This window comes from Siphateles boraxobius, unplaced genomic scaffold, assembly GCF_051911475.1.
Source record: "Siphateles boraxobius isolate OS27281-9 unplaced genomic scaffold, OSU_SipBor_1 12, whole genome shotgun sequence".
NCBI lineage: Eukaryota > Metazoa > Chordata > Actinopteri > Cypriniformes > Leuciscidae > Siphateles > Siphateles boraxobius.
This window is the reverse complement of record NW_027508722.1, coordinates 252,280-270,787: the sequence shown is the minus strand read 5'-3', so window position 1 is coordinate 270,787 and position 18,508 is coordinate 252,280. Positions and strand designations below refer to the sequence as shown.

At 41.1% G+C, this 18,508-nt stretch overlaps 1 protein-coding gene across 1 annotated transcript in view; it reads right to left on the bottom strand.

Moving 5' to 3' along the window:
* The window catches only part of grik3 (glutamate ionotropic receptor kainate type subunit 3), a 182,253-nt gene that overhangs the window by 57,338 nt on the left and 106,407 nt on the right, over positions 1-18,508 (bottom strand). The window contains exons 7-9 of the mRNA XM_077205783.1: positions 17,315-17,458; positions 11,070-11,177; positions 4,510-4,623 (exon numbers count right to left, since the gene is read on the bottom strand). Coding sequence (XP_077061898.1) covers positions 4,510-4,623; positions 11,070-11,177; positions 17,315-17,458 — 366 coding nt within the window. The remainder of the gene's footprint in view (positions 1-4,509; positions 4,624-11,069; positions 11,178-17,314; positions 17,459-18,508) is intronic.

Sequence of the window (18,508 nt, the reverse complement as noted above, 5' to 3'; positions counted from 1 at the left end):
CATGTTTAATTGATAGCCTACACAGCAGGGGCGTAGCCAGAATTTTATTTTTGGGGGGTCCCGTCTTTAAATGAGGGGGCAACATTATATATATATATATATATATATATATATATATATATATATATATATATATATATACAGGGTGCGATTTGCGGGGGGGATGCGTGGGATTTCCCCCTTTCTGGTCAAAGTATCCCTGCCTCTGCTTAATTATTTTTATCCCCGGTGGGGATCAATTTATACCCCCCTCAAAGTGATCAGTGCTACTACAATAGTGGCGAGACGGATCACAAAACTTATCACGGGTCCGTGGTTTGATTAAAGTCAATTTTATTTTAAAATGCGCTCCTTCGGCTGGCTCTGGTATAGCGGCCGCAGCCTCTCTGTAATCACCTCTCTGCAGACTTGCTCAATGTCCCGCCCACGGCGCTATCTGATTGGTTACTCCTCACGAGTAATAGCCTATCAACACTTGCGAGACTGGGCAGTGGAGCTGTGTGTCGGAGGCGTTTAGCGCGGCGCGGTAGACGCGAATTGACACAGATAATGCATCTGTCTTTTCTATCATTTCAAAAGCTGCGGATTTTCCCACAGGAAAGCAGAAAAAGACTGTTTTCCTAGTATGATGCAAAGGCCTACACTATAGCCTATTTATGTTTAAGTTGACACTATGTTGTGCCATTTAATTGTGCCATTCATAAATAAGTGTTTTGACATGTCAAGCCGAGTGGCACTATCCATGGTGCTGGGAGGGGGATTTAATTCTTGCGTGTTTTTTCGTTGTGCGTGATCACAGTTCATATAAGCTATTAGAGTAAAAAATATTGCGTTAGGCTACTTCATGAGTTAATAAGAAAAATGATTTTACAATTCCTGCAAATGCAGTGATGAAGTTCATGTTCTCATGATTTAATAAAACCTTTTCAAAACATCCCTGTTTTTTTTTCACAAATCGCACCCTGTATATATATATATATATAAAAATAAAATCTTAAAACCTATAAATAAAACAGCTTAACACCTGCACAAATTTAAAACAGCATATTTACTTCACCGTTTCAGCAGAACACTCATAACATAACAGCCTAAAACAGCGGTGTTTATTTCCTTTTTACATAACTACATAGGCCTACTCAGTCCAGAGAGAATCCACCAATTCACGTTCGAAAAACATCATGGAAAGTTTTAAAAGCAAATATACAGCATACAATTAAAGCATTTTTACTTTACTATTTTTAGCAGCAAAACAAAAACATAGCTCAGCGTCTATTCAAACCTTGGGATTACCTTTTACATGACAAGGCGGAGTCTACGGGGGCGATTATTAAAAATGTCAATGATGTCATCATAGTCCAAAGAATCCACCAGTTCCCGTTCAAAAGACAGCAGGGAAAGATTATTTAAACGCACAGTTGTCATGTGTGATCTCAAAGATGATTTGACTCTTCCTACTGTTGAGAAAAGTCTTTCGACACTACAAGAAGTCATTGGCAGTGTGACCATTATTTTTAAGAGTCTACTTATGTTTGGGAAGACATCAGAGGCGCAGGTGTCCAAAACCTCCATGAGGGAAGAGAAAGAGTGGCCATCGTCTGTTTTCCTGCACAGAAGTTGAAAGAAAATGTGTAGTTCTGCTTCTGCAAATGAAACGCCATAGTGTTCGCAGGGCATCCTCAGTAGCTCGCCTTTTGAAAAAAAATCAGAGCCGGGCAGACACGCAGCTGCTGCACGCATTAATCCACATTGATCCTCTTGAAAGCGGCTGTTCAGTTCGGTGATTTGTCGGTCTAAAATATCAACCCATAGTTTGTTGAGATCAGCATTCTCCTTTATGGCTGTGGTTTTGCCTAAACTACATGAAACCAGAGACTCTTTCAGTCGGACCGGTAGCTTTCTTACTCTGGTGCTGGTGACATCCCAGTTGGAAATTGAATTCTTTTCCATCAGTTCATCAGTCAACTTTAAAACTTTGTCGAAATCATTTTGCACATTTCCTCGGAACTGTACATACATATCCCTTAGATTTTTGATCAGCGATAGGCAGTCGGTGACTGATATTGTGCTGCTTTGTAAAGCCCTGGTAGCAACGTCACTGGTATCAAATAATTTCCCAAATGTCACCAACAGAAATACAAATTTTTTTGTCTGAATTTGATGCATGAGTGAATCAGCTTCCAGTTTTGTTTGGCCACTTGTTTCGGAGAACTCCGACAGCGTTTCTAAAATTACATCAAATAACGTCAGTACTTTGCCGATGGAGCCAGATTTCGAGCTCCACCTTGTATCTGTAGATCGTTCAAGTTCAAGACACCTTCTGTGAGGATAAAGCTCCTTCTGGATCTCTAAAAAACGGGCATGCCTGTGCGCACCAGTCATGAAAGTGTGCAAAGAGTTCACAGTATCAAAAAAAGTATTGACATGGCCAGATACCTTCGCTGCGGTGCAGAGAACTAAATTAAGCCTGTGCGAGCTGCAATGCACATAAAAGGCATTTGGAAAAGTACGCTTTAAAATCAAGTGCACACCACCCTTGTTGCCGGACATCACAGAAGCCCCATCAAAGCCAAAGCCAACACAAAGAGATGGATCCAACTGTAATGGCTCAATGACTTGCAAAATCTTAGAAGAAATCCCATTAGCGCTCATATCTCCTGTTTCAACGAATCCAACCGCTCTCTCTTTAATTTTGCCTGCATGAACGTATCTTACACACACAGCCACCAGCTCGCGTTTGGAAATGTCCTTGCATTCATCAGCCATAATTGCGTAGTAGGTGTATGGTGTCTCATGCAACTCAGACTTGATCTTTCGTAGAAGTAGTGAGGCTGCACATTCAAGTAACTCGTTCTGAATTTCTGCACTCATTAGTCTGGCGTTTTTTGGTATTTCCTGGAGACGATTTTGCACGTTTGGGTCATGCTTGGCAATTAAGCTAAACAGTTCCAAAAAATTGCCCCTATTTAAGGCCTCTTCATTTTCCCTGTGGCCACGTAAAGCAATGCCTTGTTTTGCACAGAACATAACAATGTCAATGACCACTTTCACGTGTTCACGGTTTTTCTCCACAAACGTGCGGTCATCCCGAAAGAGCTGGTTTAAAACAGTACCCTGGGTTTTACGGGTTGCTTTATATGCCTCATATTTACAAATGGAAAGGGAATGAGATTTGCTGGCTTGGTGTCTGATACATGACCTGCGGAGGTGTTTCCAGTCTGTGAATCCATCGCAAATGAACGCTTTTTCTGCGCATGGATCAGGAAAATGCCGACATGCTTTGCAAAACACAGCATTATTTGTTGAACTATATTCAAGCCATGTGAATTCACTGTACCATTTTGGGGAAAAGCAACGATTCTTTCCGGCAAACTCAGTGTAAGGAAATGTGGTCATCACTGGTTGTGAAGGCGGTTCATCAATTGCAGACAAATCATTGGGCATTGTGCCGATCTGTGTGGAAGTCTCACCGCTACACTCCTGTGATGGTCGTTCGGTTTCTGTGTCCTGGGAAGCCTCAGGTGCCGCTTCACTCGCTGTCGCCTCATTTTTAGCTGAAGCACAGTCTGATGTAGATGGCACATTTTCTTCAAGTTCATCTTTCCGTGCTTTTTTAAAAAAGTGTAATATTGTACTTTGAGTTTGCGCGCCTGCCATTGCCACTGCATATTAACTCTCACGCGAAGATGACAGCGTACGTTACGCGCAACACGTGACATAAACAAATCAAGTTTGAAAATAAGCCGCATTTTACCGCGCAGCATTTTGATTGGTCAATCTATCAATCCTAACAAAACAACAATTTTTTTTTTTAAAGCAATCAGAAATCTGAGGGGGCCGGACATGTAAATGAGGGGGCCTAGGCCCACCCAGGCCCCCTCGTGGCTACGCCACTGCTACACAGACACGTCAGATGCAAATCCTTGCTATTTTTTCTTGCACCATAAGACTTGGTGTGAAGTTAAATACAGCTTAACTCTGAAAAACACATCTCGAGACTCAATCTGTGAGGCCTTCTTTTATAAGTGTGGTTTGCAGACTTGCAAAAACGTGTTGTGGTCCCATAGTAGAGTAAAACATTTATTTTTTTTATTTTTTTTTTTACTATTATTTTATTAAAATTAATTGTACCAAATTTCATTCCCAAATTCAAATGGTAGTGCGAGTTGAAAACTAGTACTAGCTTCAATTCAGAATTACACTTAGTAAAACAGTCAGGCGAGATGGTTGAGGCTCAAACTTTGTTTCAAACAGGGGAAGACATCTTGTTTTGTTAATTCAGCCAGGTCAATTTATTTGAAGAACTGAGACTCTGAAAGGCACAGAGTTATTTGGCATTTCTGTGAGAGGAAATGAGATTCTGGAGCATGTGCGTTTCATTACTTGAAAAGCAGCCCATGTGCTGACTTGAAACGAGGTAAAGAACACTAGAAAAGAAAGTGAAATTTGGAGAAAGACATAAAGAGACTGAAAGAACTCTCTCCTTCACACACAGCATCTGAATGACCTTACCAGGATAGTGGTGATGACCAGCGAGCGGTTGGAAAGTGAGTCTGTGATGTTCATGCCGTTCTGTCGTGGGACCTCAGTGATGTTGAGTCCTCCAGATGCACTCCACTTCCCCACCTAAAAAAGAGGAGATTTATGCAGTCAGAGCGTGTTTCTCATACCTGTGTGACCCATCCACATCGCAATAGCCCATCCGACTGCATTAGCAGCCTGTGCTGAGCTCATCCTGAAGCATTAGCTGATTGGCTCTTGTGTATTTATGCCAATAGGGCAGTGCATGAGTAGCTAGGCCCTTGCATACACTCTGAATACATTAACATACAAGAAGGGCAATTCCACCAAAGGGGATTGCTTCTCAATTCAATTTTGCAACAGAAAATGTTGAACAAAAGAAAAAGCGGAACTTACGGCATGAATCACTATCAAATAACACTGTGGCGTTATTAAAGGTGTCACACTTTTCCGGTGTTGAAATATTCATATTGCATCTTAATATGCAGGATCAACTATAAACAAGCCATTGGTTGGTTCATTTCTCAGCTGAAAAACTGAAAAGTCTGCTCTGAGGAATATTACATCCTTAAATTTACTAGACAACCAAACTTCCATAGGATCATTTCCAGTGAATTTCAGTGAATAGGTCAGCGCACATCCTTGTGTTCAGTTATGAAACGCATGCAACACAACAACATGTGATGTCAATCTGGTTAGAAGATAATAACCAAATGCAAGTACACCCACACACAAGTGCTCGTGGCTGTGTTTGCATACGTGCGGAGAGTATGATTCTGGACTTGAAAAATTAATCATATTTATCATTATATGTATTTTCTCGGAAATCAACTAGTTCATAGTAAACCAGTATGGGAAGACACAAAAACTGTCTAAGTGGGTTACAATGTAGTGTTGTTGTATTTTAAAAGAACTAGATATACAATTATAGAATTATTATATATATATATATATATATATATATATATATATATATATATATATATATATATATATATATATATGACTCAATATTAGTTTGCAGGCTGTTTGTTTAACTCTGCATTGGGACCAATCCAGCTGATTATCAATCAATGAATCTATTTCAGCCGGAGTGCTCTATCTGCCTCCAGGGATATTAGAGACATTAAATGTTTGCCGTTAATTAAGGTACAAATACACACACACACACACACACACGTTTACTTAGCTATCAAAATGGGGATTTAGTTCCAACCCTAATCAAACACACCTGAATCAGCTCTTCAGATTTGCTTGAATATATAAAGGCCGGTGTGCTAAAGCAGGTTGGAACTAAACTCTGCAGGACAGTGGCCCTCTAGGAGCAGGATTGAAGACCTCTGTACTCTGTACCTACTCCTAATCCTACCCATCATACACACACACACACACACACACACACACACACACACACACACACACACACACACACACACACACACACACACACACACACACACTAGGCTGCATAGAATAGGTCAGCCGGAACCGGGAACACTTCCTGTAACACCCGATTTACTTGTTACATCATAAGAAGAATGGCATCTACGCTAATGTTAGTCTTTCTGCTTATTATGAGGTTAACTGTTATCAGCCGGATCTGGGCCGGATCCAGACCAGATGGAGGACCTGCGCCTACACACGACCACAACACATGATGTAGTCAGCCGGATCCGGGCCTTATCCAGACCAGATGGAGGAGCTGCACCTAGACACGACCCCAACGCATGATGCAGTCAGCCAGATCCGGGCCATATACAGAACAGATGGAGGACCTGTGCCTAGACACGATCACAACGCATGATGTAATCTGCCAGATCCTGGCCATATCTGGTCCAGATGGAGGACCTGCACCTAGACAGGACAACAACGCATCCCTGAAGTGTAAACAGAGATTGTGTCAATTACACTCTCCCCTGTGAAGGCTTCATCGACACGACAGCCATCAGCACTGATCCTCAACAAACCTGTCTCCATCCTGGTGGGACTCTGATCTTAAACCAGATGGAACTGGATAATATTCTAATTGTTCCAAACCGATCTGACTTCGGACCTATAATGCTGCCTGAATCATAATCATACACTGTTCGTTCATTGGTCCCCCAACTGAGCCTGGGTTCTCCCAAGGTTTTTTTCTCCATTCTGCCACTGATAGAGTTTTGCTTCCATGCCACTGTCGACTTTTCCACTTTTGTTGCCATTGGCTTGGCTTGCTTAGTTGGGGACATTAAATTTAAAATTTAATTTAATATTCAACAATAATATTGATCTGCCTGCATTGACACTATTATACAAGAACGTAACTGAGCTGGACTATGACATCACTGTTTACTCCAGAGCGCTATATGTATATATATATATATATATATATATATATATACACATTTAAATTAACTAAATTAATAGCTTTTTTTAAAACAAAAACTAATCATCACTGAACTTACTTAAGCTGGACTGTGATGCTATTTTTGTCACGGGTGTGGTGCGGGCAGAAGAAGAAGATGAACAATATAACTCGCACAGATACAAACAGGCAGATGGACAGAAGGTTCCCACACACACGCTAAACACAACGTAGAACAGATGAAGACTGAATGAACTGAAGTGAACTAAATACAGACACTGATTAACATTGATTGAGTGAAGACAGGTGAAACAGATGGTGATTAACTAGACAGGTGCTACAAATGAAGGAACGTGACATGAAGAAGGCAGATAACTGTGACATTACACCCCCCTCCCGGTAGTCGCGACCTCACACCGTAGATGGACCAACTGGAGGGGCCATAGAAGGAGGACGAAAGGCAGGAGAGGGTAGACAGAAGGCAGGCGCCCAGGGTGGAGCAGGCAGTGTAGTGGGCCAGTGCGGAGATGAGGAGGGAGGAGCCATGAAGGAGGCAGGGCTGACGACACCAGGGGGCCGACTGACGGGAGTGGAGCAGGTGGGAGAGGAGACCGGGGTGGAGCCGAAGAGCTGACGAACCTAGGTGATGCCGAGGGTGCAGCGGGACATGGCGACGCCGCTGGCTCTGGTAACAGAAGTGCAGGCGGGGACACTGAAGGGCACGGTGAAGACAGAGGGAGTGAGGACCAAAGGGGAACTGAAGGGAGTGAGGAGTCCAACAGAGCCGGGGGGATAAAGGGACGAGGCGTACCCAGAGGAGATAAGTCCAGAGGTCAGGGAAGGTTGACTAATGACCAAAGTGGATCCGGGGGGACGAGGGAGCATGGCGGAAGTAGGGAACTGAAGGGCCACGGTGGAACTGAGGGAGGTAAGAGCCAAGGTAAAGCAGATGGGACGAAGGGCCGGGGTAGAGTCCTGGTTGCAGAGGTTGGAGGTGGAGACTGGGGATCCACCGACCAGGCTGGAGCTGCAGGCTGGGAGACCCACGGCGACTCCACCTCGCAGAAGGTGGTTAGAAGAGGAGCTGAGGGGCTGACAGGCAGTGGCGGAAAAGTAGAGAGGTAGCAGATGGAAGGAGGTGGGAGAGGGAGGCTGGGTGGGAATTCAGGCTCGGGAACAGAAGACTCAGGCTCGGTACCAGAAAGCTCAGGTACAGAAGGCTCAGGCTTGGGGACAGAAGGCTCAGGCTCGGGACAGAAGGCTCAGGGACAGAAGGCTCAGGCTCACGCTCTGAAGGCTCAGGTTTGGAGAGCATGACGTGAATAGTCTCTAGTGCGGCAGGACTGACATGAAGCTCAGGCTCGGCAGGACTGACTTGAAGCTCAGGCTCGGCTGGACTGACGTGAAGCTCAGACTCGGCAGGGCTGACGTGAAGCTCGGGCTCGATAGGACTGACGTGAAGCTCAGGCTCGGCTGGACTGACGTGAAGCTCAGACTCGGCAGGGCTGACGTGAAGCTGAGGCTCGGCAGGACAGACATGAAGCTTAGGCTCGGCAGGACTGATGTGAAGCTCAGGCTCTGCAGGACTGGTCAGGCATGACGTGAAGATCAGGCTGGTAAGGCATGACGTGAAGGTCAGGCTGGTCAGGTATGACGTGAAGATCGGGGTGGTCAGGTATGACATGAAGATCAGGCTGGTAAGGCATGACGTGAAGCTCAGGCTCGGCAGGACTGACGTGAAGCTCAGGCTCGGCAGGACTGACGTGAAGCTCAGACTCGGCAGGTCTGACGTGAAGCTCAGGCTCGGCAGGGCTGGTCAGGCATGACATGAAGATCAGGCTGGTCAGGCATGAGGTGAAGATCAGGTGAATCAGGGATGACGTGAAGATCAGGCTGTGATGGTGGACGAATGGCTATGCCACTGGAGCTTGCTGGTACAGATGTACGTCCAATCCACACCAGAATACGTTTTTTAGGACATCATCTGCCCAGCTTACCCCATTAGGAATCTCCAGGAAGGCAGCTACATATTCCTTGACAGAGCGGCCATCCTGAAAACAATGTATCAGACGATCGGCTGGGGTTAGAAGGAAGCCGGCAACTTCCATGTTTCTTGTTAGGTCCGTTCTTCTGTCATGGGTGTGGTGCAGGCAGAAGAAGAAGATGAAGTCAAAAGTTCCAATTTCAAAAACTTTTACTTTCAATATGACATATATAACTTTCACAGATACAAACAGGCAGACGGGCAGAAGGTTCCCACACTAAACACAACGTACAACGGACGAAGACTGAAGGGGACTGAACGAAGACACTGATTAACATTGATTGAGTGAAGACAGGTGAAACAGATGATGATTAACTAGACAGGTGCTACAAATGAAGACACGTGAAATGAAGAAGGCAGATAACTGTGACAATTTCTGTTATCTCTGTAAAGCTCCTTTGAAACAATCTGTATTGTAAAAAGTGCTATATAAATAAATGTGACTTGACTTGAAACACACACACACACACACACACACACACACACACACACACACACACACACACACACTCAAACCCGACCCCTAAACCTACCCATCACACACACACACACACACACACACACACACACACACACACACACACGCACGCACACACACTAACCCGACCCCTAAACCTACCAATCACACAAAACTTTCTGCATTTTTACATTTTCACAAATGAGGATGTCCCTAATGGGAAGTTTTTGGAGATTTTGTCAGGTTTTGGTCAATTCTGGGTACAGATTTGTCCCCAAAATATAGTTAAGGAAGTACACACACACATGCATTAAGAGGCAGTCAGTAGAGGGAGTTGAAATAGTTGTGCTGTGAATAATCCCTCTAATATCAGCACATTGCGAAACTGAGCAAATTTAGCGAGTTTTGCACAAACAATCCCCTGCAGTGAGAAAAAGCAAGTCCGGCATACGGACGGTTTACATTAATAATCTGAACACTTCTCTCTATCTCTGTCCTGCTCCAACACAACTGCTCTCATATTCATAAAGCCCAAGAGCTGCAGATCTCAGAGATATGCAGGTGTAATAAACCTGTAATGACAAGCTCACCTGCGCAAAAACCTAGCGTACGCATACGACTGATTCAGAGAGATGCACATTTCACATGATATGCTACGTCACTTTATAGGGTGATGTTTCATTATTGCAAATTGACTGTAATTAACTCAATTCATTAAACGTGATTATCAGGGCAAGGAGAAATATTCACGTTGCCGAGAGGAGACTTTCTTGGCCCCCTCAAAATGAATACAGATTTTTTTTCCTGCTTATTCCAATCTAAAATGCTAAAAATTAAAAAGTTATTATACATGTTTTTTGTTTGTTTTTATCTGAACATCTATTCCTAGAAGAATTGTTACTGGGAATTGCACTACTTCCCCACATAATTATGGGTTTTACTATTCTGTGTGCATGTGCTGCTGAATAAGAGCGGGAATTTTTATATAATGATACAGATTTTGTGGAGGTGTTTGGTGCTGTTTACTTCATTTTTTGGCATCTCTGACAGTGTGTGCACAAACACACATTGCCATAGTGTGATAGTCAAACTTATAAATGAAAATTAAATTACTAATAAAAAAAATATTAGTGTTTGTCTTGCATTACTTGCACTTCTTTTCACAAAAGCTACTATATTTAAGTAGCTCATTACTGCACAAAAGCATGTGTAACTTCAGCTGGTCATTAACAAGGCTTGTAATTAACAGTACTTTGTACACTAATCCAATTTGCTTTATGATCCACTAACTTATGCTTATGTTTAAACACCTCATTTGCTTCCTTGTTAGGAGGTAAATTAAACGTAAGACACAAATTGCTCTTTATTTGCACAGGAATGGTGACCATATGAGACGAGGTACAGGAGGATTCAGTGCACTAGACTGAGAGAACAGAAGGTTATTTGAAGGGAGTAACAATCCTCTTTCAATGACACATTTTTGTTCTATGGCAGCATGAAAGTTTCTGGTATAATCGACTATGCAAATGAAAAGTGACTTATTACACACTGTTTAACAGCCGAGCATTAGCAGAAGAAAACTGCTTTTAATCATTTTATCCCTCCTACTGTGCAAAAAAGCATAAAGACATAGCAAGCGCATTGTTATTATACTGTATGTGCTTTGTTTGTTGAGTTATGTTGTGTGTGATTGTGTGGTGGTTTACCTTTTGAAGGCCGTCCTCTTTAAGACTCACAATGTCCAGATCAAAGTCAATGCGCAAACCTGTAGTTCTGTTGAAGCACAGCCGTCCCGTCAGGCCGTCCCAGTGAGACTTCAAAACACACACACACACATTTCAACAATTAAAACACACCAACATTCACATATTTAAATGCCATTTCTATCCCAATTTGAATTAAATTTAAATCAACAACAGGATGCAGATTTGTAGTAATGATTACAAATGTAAAAAATAAATAAATAAAGTAGAATTTAATGGAATTTCAGTTTCTCAATGCGCAAAAATGATGTTATAGTTTGTATTATAGTATTAGTATGAGTATGAGTATGAGTATGAGTATGAGTATGAGTATGAGCATGTGTTATGTTATGTCGTTATGTCATGTCATGGAGTTTATGGAGGGAAAAGAAGAAGAATTTTGGGAATTTTTCAGTTTCTCAATATAAACTACACATTAAAATGTTATGGAACATTTCCAGAAACATTATTACAAGAAATAATAATGAATATGGCAATATGTAATTTCCTGAAATTCTTGTGTATTATACTTAAATAATATACACTTAAATAATAAAATGTTGAATGTTAATGTATATATATATATACATATATATACACATTCTCACTATTAACTTGCTTATTATCATGAATATTACTAGGGTATTGTCTGTTATATATATAAATATATATATATATATATATATATATATAAATAACAGCCAATATCCTAGTAATATGCATGATAATAAGCAAGTTAATAGTGAGAATTTGACCCTAAACTTAAAGCAACACCAAGGGACTTTTCCTCTGCGGTCGCACTACAGGTTGGAAGCGGAATCGTCCATTACCGCTGTCGTAAATAATTTAGCCTACCGCACCAGCACCAGCTTTGGAATCAACAATGGCCACAGACAAGCTAGAGTACGATGCATGATTTTATTAAAGACATCACAAACGAAGAAAAACTAGGTATGCCCTAAAATAGTCGAATTTTGTAGTTCTTTTTGTGCTCCGGTTACTACCCGAAACCCGAAGTTACATAGTGCCAGTAAAAGCGATACAGACCACGTCAGGCTATGGCAGACGTGTCATTTAACCTATTGTAAGTCGATGTACCATCACAAGGGTCTTGGAAATATATTATGAAGGTTGAAAAACTGCATAGTGTTACTTTAAGAATTTTAAAGCATTAATAATGCCTCTTATAATGCAGTGTATAGTCTCATGAATAATTTTAACTAGTTATAATACATTATAAATACTCATCTATGTATTGAGCACACCTTTAGAAAGTATAATGCATTAAAACATATCACAAAAAACTAATTTCAGCTGTAACAAGGAATCTGCAAATACTACACAGCATTTTAACTGTAGTGATCCGCAGGCAAACATGAGGGCAGACTCATAACAATGTAAAGGCAGGAACACACCAAGCCGACGGTCGGCCGTCGGGCAGTTTTTGTCCGTCGGCCGACTAAGTTTTCTCAGTGTGTTCCGCACGGTCGGCTGAAATTGGTCCTCGTCGGCTTTGTAACAGCCGATTCGACATGTTGAATCGGCGTCGGGCCGTCAGTGAGAGCGAGAACTCTGATTGGCTGTTCAGCTTAGTGAACGAGTCAGTGCGAGAGAATAATAGCAAAACAGAGAGCAAAGAAGTCAAAACGGTACAGATAGAAGGCTGCTGTTATGTCACGTCATCTTACATGAGTGTTCCTTGGCAAATATTTAAATATTAACATGAGTGGAGTGGAACAAAGAAAGTGTTTAACAGGATTGATATTCAAAACGGTAAGCACGCACTGCTTTGTTTATCGTTTGTGTAACGTTATCTGCAGCCTGCAGCGTCGGTTTCTCTTTTTGAATGTCAAATATAGATGAATATATCTGCAGAAATAGACAGTTGTCTCATTCACACGCAGGCGCAGAACGCGCATTGTAGCTAACAGTCGGCAGTAGTTCTCTCTGTGTGTTCAAGTATAGCTTTTTACCCCGACACGAGGCGACAACACAGTCGGCTTTCATCAGTGCTAGTTCGTCGGCGTCGGCTTGGTGTGTTTCTGCCTTAAGACCCCTTACATCTGCCTTGATGAATAGGACTCTTACACTCACACCTCCAAAAGAACTTACACAGAAAGGAACTAGGTGGCCTAGGAGATAAGCCTGGAAAGACAATTGCTAGGTACCATTTGTGGAATGGACATCATTTGGCCAACATCATTTGGCCATTGTTCACCCCAGTCCCTCAGTCCTGAGAACAAGGTGTGGAGGACCACAGACTCTCAGACTCACCAAACCAGTTTTGCCATGTGGCTTGAAGCCACAAATGATGGATTTTCTACACACAATGGACTCACAATGAACACAATGGAGCAAATCCTCTCCATTTCTATTAACAGAACTGTGTATACTTAATGAGTTCTGTTTGTGTACATGCAAAATATCCAAACTTATATATTAAGGTATACATTCATTCATAGGTAAAAATTCAACACAACCCATGTTTGATGTTTGGACTTTATGTTTGCAGTACAATGTCTAGGTTAATCTGAAATGGATTTTGGAAAGTGAATTACGCATAGGAAAACCTTAAGGACATTGTTCTAAACATGACCTTTAAACTATGCAAATTAACCTCATGCAAAAGAGAGGCTATACACTGGCCACCTCTGACGGCATCAGCCAATCAAAACACTGGATCTGAAAGGTGCCAACTGGCAACTCCCTCCTTCTCAGGAGAGATTAAAATGTTCTCTCTGAGACAAAGACCTGTTTCTGTTCTGAGTGCCAGTTCCTGGTTCCAGACCCAAGAGTTTCCAGTTCTAATAAGCTAAGCTGAAGGAACAAGCTGTTTCTCTCTCCATCTTGAAAGAGACAAACAAAGAAGTTCTGCAAGAAGTGAATTTGGGGAGTTTGGAAATAGCAACAGGATCAACGACCATAAGCTCAGTGGCCCCCATTTTCAAGATCTTCTGCACTAACTTCAGAATCTCTTCAGAGATCCTCCAGATCTGCGTGTTCCAGATGGCCCGGATCTTCTGTACGGACTTCAGAACCTTCTCTTCAGTGATCCTTCATCTGCGTGTTCCAGGAATAAGGACCTTCTCTGTGCTCCAGGAGCACAACGTTCACAAGTACTTTGTGTTCAAGGCTGTGAAACAGATTCCAACTTCTTTCTTCCCACTGAATCGCGGCTCAGCGAGTGGAAGACGTCGCCGCTCGGACTCAGCACTTCACCAGGCGGTCAATAATGGCAATATCACTTTACCAAACCACTTTCCACAGACCTTATCATTAGTTTAAATAGTATATTATTATCTAATTTGCATTAAATTCTGCATAGCTGATGTCAGTTAACAAATAATCTCTCGATTTATTTGTTGAATTCAGAGTAAGGTTTACCTTATTACTTCCAGAGGAACTACAGTTTATCTTTGTTTAACTTGTAACTGCCATTGTAACATCCAACTCAGTCACTTGCCAAGGTGAAATTCCTTGGCTGGTGTTACGCAATATAGGAAGGGATCATCTGACACTCTCTGTGACCAAAAACTCAATATTAATTTTAATATTGAATAATAGTATAAATATTTAAGACCATAAATCACTACATAACTGTACTTAAAATTTTATTGTAAGATATTATGCATTATAACATACATTATAAATTACTTCATAATGCATTATAGATAAAGGCTTTAAGTGTTACCAAATGGGATTGATATGTTGTGCTATTGCAGCGTGTTAAATGCTTTGACAGCACTAAATTTGCATTAGAGAAATATGTCTAAACCAGCTGACGATAATGTATTCTTCATATTAGGGAGAAAATAGGAAAAATGAATAAAAATGAATGACGCAGCCTAATTTATGTTTTGTTGGACTAATGAAAATTGACTGTTGTGTGACTGTTGAATTGCAATTCAGTAAATTCCTCTTCCTGCCTTTTTAATTCATATTCCATTTCAACACCCGGCGGTGTGTGTCCAAATCCATTCAAATTCTCACTCATGAATTGAAAAGAAGCCAGTGTTTGTACAAGTGTGGTACACATACTTGTGAGTGCACACACACACACACACACACACACACACACACACACACACACACACACACACACTCACACACACACACACACAAAGCTTCTATTTCCTTTTTAATTACATTTTACATCCCAGTGCCTCAGACACATCTTCCCCCAAGACCTCGTCCTAATTAACGACCATCTCACTTTCAACAATCTCTAGAGACGCAGAAAAAATTACATCGCAACTCCTCCTCTCTATTCCTCCCTCGTTCCTAAAGCATAGAGCTCCGCCCCCAAACAACACACACACACACACACCGATCTACAGCCCTCTCCATAACCTCTTCCAAATGAAACACCTCCGCTTTCGTTCATGAGCGAGGACATTTCACTGCAAGCTTGTGTTCTTCTCCACATCCCTCGCTTCTATCTCCTTTCGTCCACAGAGCTGGGTTCAACATCTCTAATCTGCCTATTATGAGGCCCAATCAAAGTCTCTCTTGTGAGCTGAAATAAGAGCTGATTACCACGAGCACATGTGTGTGTGAAGCACACGGTGAAGAGAAAGTGGGACACTGAGTTTAGTAGAACAGAACCAACTCAAACTCGCTGCAATCAACGTCTCACTGCACTTAAATGAGGCAATTAAAATGGACGGTGAATGGGGATTGTTTATCAGGTAAGATCCACTGTTAAAGCCTCTGAATAATGATGGAGTGCTTATCAATACAGAGATAATTAGTGAAGGTGTTTGGACACAACTAATGTATAGGAATGTACAGTATCTGGTAAATATACATCAGAATGAGCAACATGTATTTATTAATTTTGCAGAAAGATAGCGATGCACTTTTCAGTAACACTTTATCATGAGTATACAGTAATAAAGTAGTTGCAAATCATTTGCAAATCATAGTTTTATAGGTAATACATGTATATATTGTAATCTCTGCATCGTTAATATAGTATTAGGCTATATGCTAATAGTGGGTTCATTCTCACTTTAATACGATTATTATTATTTATTTACAGTTGCTCATATACAGTATAACGAGTTAAATAATGCTCTAATTGTTAAAAACGTATTAACCATAACCATATGATGTGTACTATTGTAATCCAGTATAGTAAATGAGTTGTTAATGGTTATTGGGAGTAATTAAAAATTATTGATTCAATAACTTATACAAAGAATACAAAGGCAGATGGTCCAATCTGAGCAAGAGTATAATCCACACAGTTGAGTCAGGAACATAATCTACAAACGTAGAAGAACAGCATCATGGGAACTCGTAACTAGTGGAAACAGTCACAGCGAAACAATCCAAACCACGACTGAATCCAAATCACAGGCAAACAGGGAAATCCATAAATCAGGCTGATGATCGAAACCACAACACGGGAAACCAAAGAGAGAGTGCTCACAATTAAAGTGTGACACAAACAAGACTTCGCAAAGAATGACTGAAAACAAAGGGCAAATAAAGGCGTATAAAGAGTTAATAAAGTAATGAGACACAGCTGAAAGTAATGACACATAATGGGTACAGGCAATGGATTATGGGACATGCAGTTTGTGATGAGATAGCAGACTCTGGTTGAGATCAAATGCACTGCAGCTGGTGGATGTGATGATTACTGTATCCTTATTAAACTAGAATGTGGGGAATTTCATAAAAAAAATTAACATTTTGAACGAAAAGCTAAAAAAGAATTATTTTGGTAAAAGACTCATGTAGATCGTCTCCATCAAAGAGTCGCAGTCATTTCCTCTTTGTGAGCCGACATTTCATTCAGTAACGTTAGGCAGTTTTGATTTATATGCTGTTGAATTTTTTATGATCTTGTTAGTTTACCAGGAATATATGTAGTAAATGTTTTATAAACACAATAATCCCTGTCATGCTGTCCTTTAGAGTGTTTTTAGCCTAACAACAGCCCTTCTAAAATCACAGTAAACCATGGCTTCACTGCACTTATTGCTTTAATAATCATTTGTCATTACTTTCTGGGGTCACCATATACAATAAATGCATTTTAAAAAACATAAATAAAATGATAACCACTTAAAATAGGCTTAAACGGGCTTCAGTGTCATACCGAGAAAATAATACGGTGTTATTTAAACAATATCTTCTATATGTTGTCTCTGGAGAGCAGAAGTGTTTGTGACAGCAGTGCCATGAGCGATTGTCATTACCTCTTTAATGAAACTCATGAAGCGTCCTCCGAACCTCCAGGGTTTGTGCCGATGACACTGCAGTGAGTTGACAGTCATTTGTGGCGCGTGCTGGTAGGAGACCGACACGATGTGGACCGCGTCGTACGTCAGAGCAGCATCTGTCTGGAATAAATAGGGGGGCGATATGTCAGCTGAAAGGATCTGACAAGCGGGAGGAGTGCAAAACCTGACCAGTTGACAACCTTGTCAAACAGCAAACTGGGCCACTGCTCAGGACCATTAGCACACTTGAATCCAAATGTAAGAAGACCTTTGATTCAAGTCTGATGCTAGGAGACACTGTGAATGAGTAAAATGTTGTTGGTTTTGCATGTGGGGGACGTGGTTCAAGAAATAGGCAACATTTTTATGTTGTTGTCATGTGAATTTCCATGGTTTATATTTATTGTTTTGATAGTGCATAAATGTGTGTATGGAAGTTTGTTTCCACCACAGAATAAAAAAAACAAAAAAGGTAATTGCGACTTTTTATATCACAATTCTGAATTTTTTTTATCAGAATTGCATGATATAAATTGTGTGTTTTAAAGTCAGAATTACAATATAAAGTCGCAATTGTGTGTTATGCCAACGCTATCTCACGACCAATTCATACGAATTTGTACGAGTGATTAAAAAGTGGCTAATTCGTATGAATTCGTACGACCTCACTCGTACGAATTTGTACGATTTGTCTGAACCCATGTGATGGGTAGGTTTAGGGGCGGGGTCAGGGGTAGGTCATTCGTACAAATTCATACGAATTGGGCAACTCGTAAAATATGTACGATTTAGCAAAAATCTTACTAATTCGTACGAGTGAGGTCGTATGAATTCGTACGAATCAGCCACCTCGTAAAATTTGTACGAATTGCTGTGAGATCGGGCTGGTTATGCTCCTGTCTTGATCGATTTCTCCTGTCTGCATTGCTGCTGGTCTGCGTCTGTAAGCTCCGTATAGTTTTCTGTTTGATTTAATATCATTCCTTGCTGTTCTTATTTGCTAAATTTAAGTTATTCATCAACATATATTAGATATTGTCTAATATTGCCTATCACATTAATCTGAAATCGCTAGCTCTTATTTAAATCATTATCGCTAGCACAACACGCTAGCCTGTTAATCTGCCAATCGTGCTTGCCGTCTTTTTTTTTTTCTTGTGCGCGCTCGCG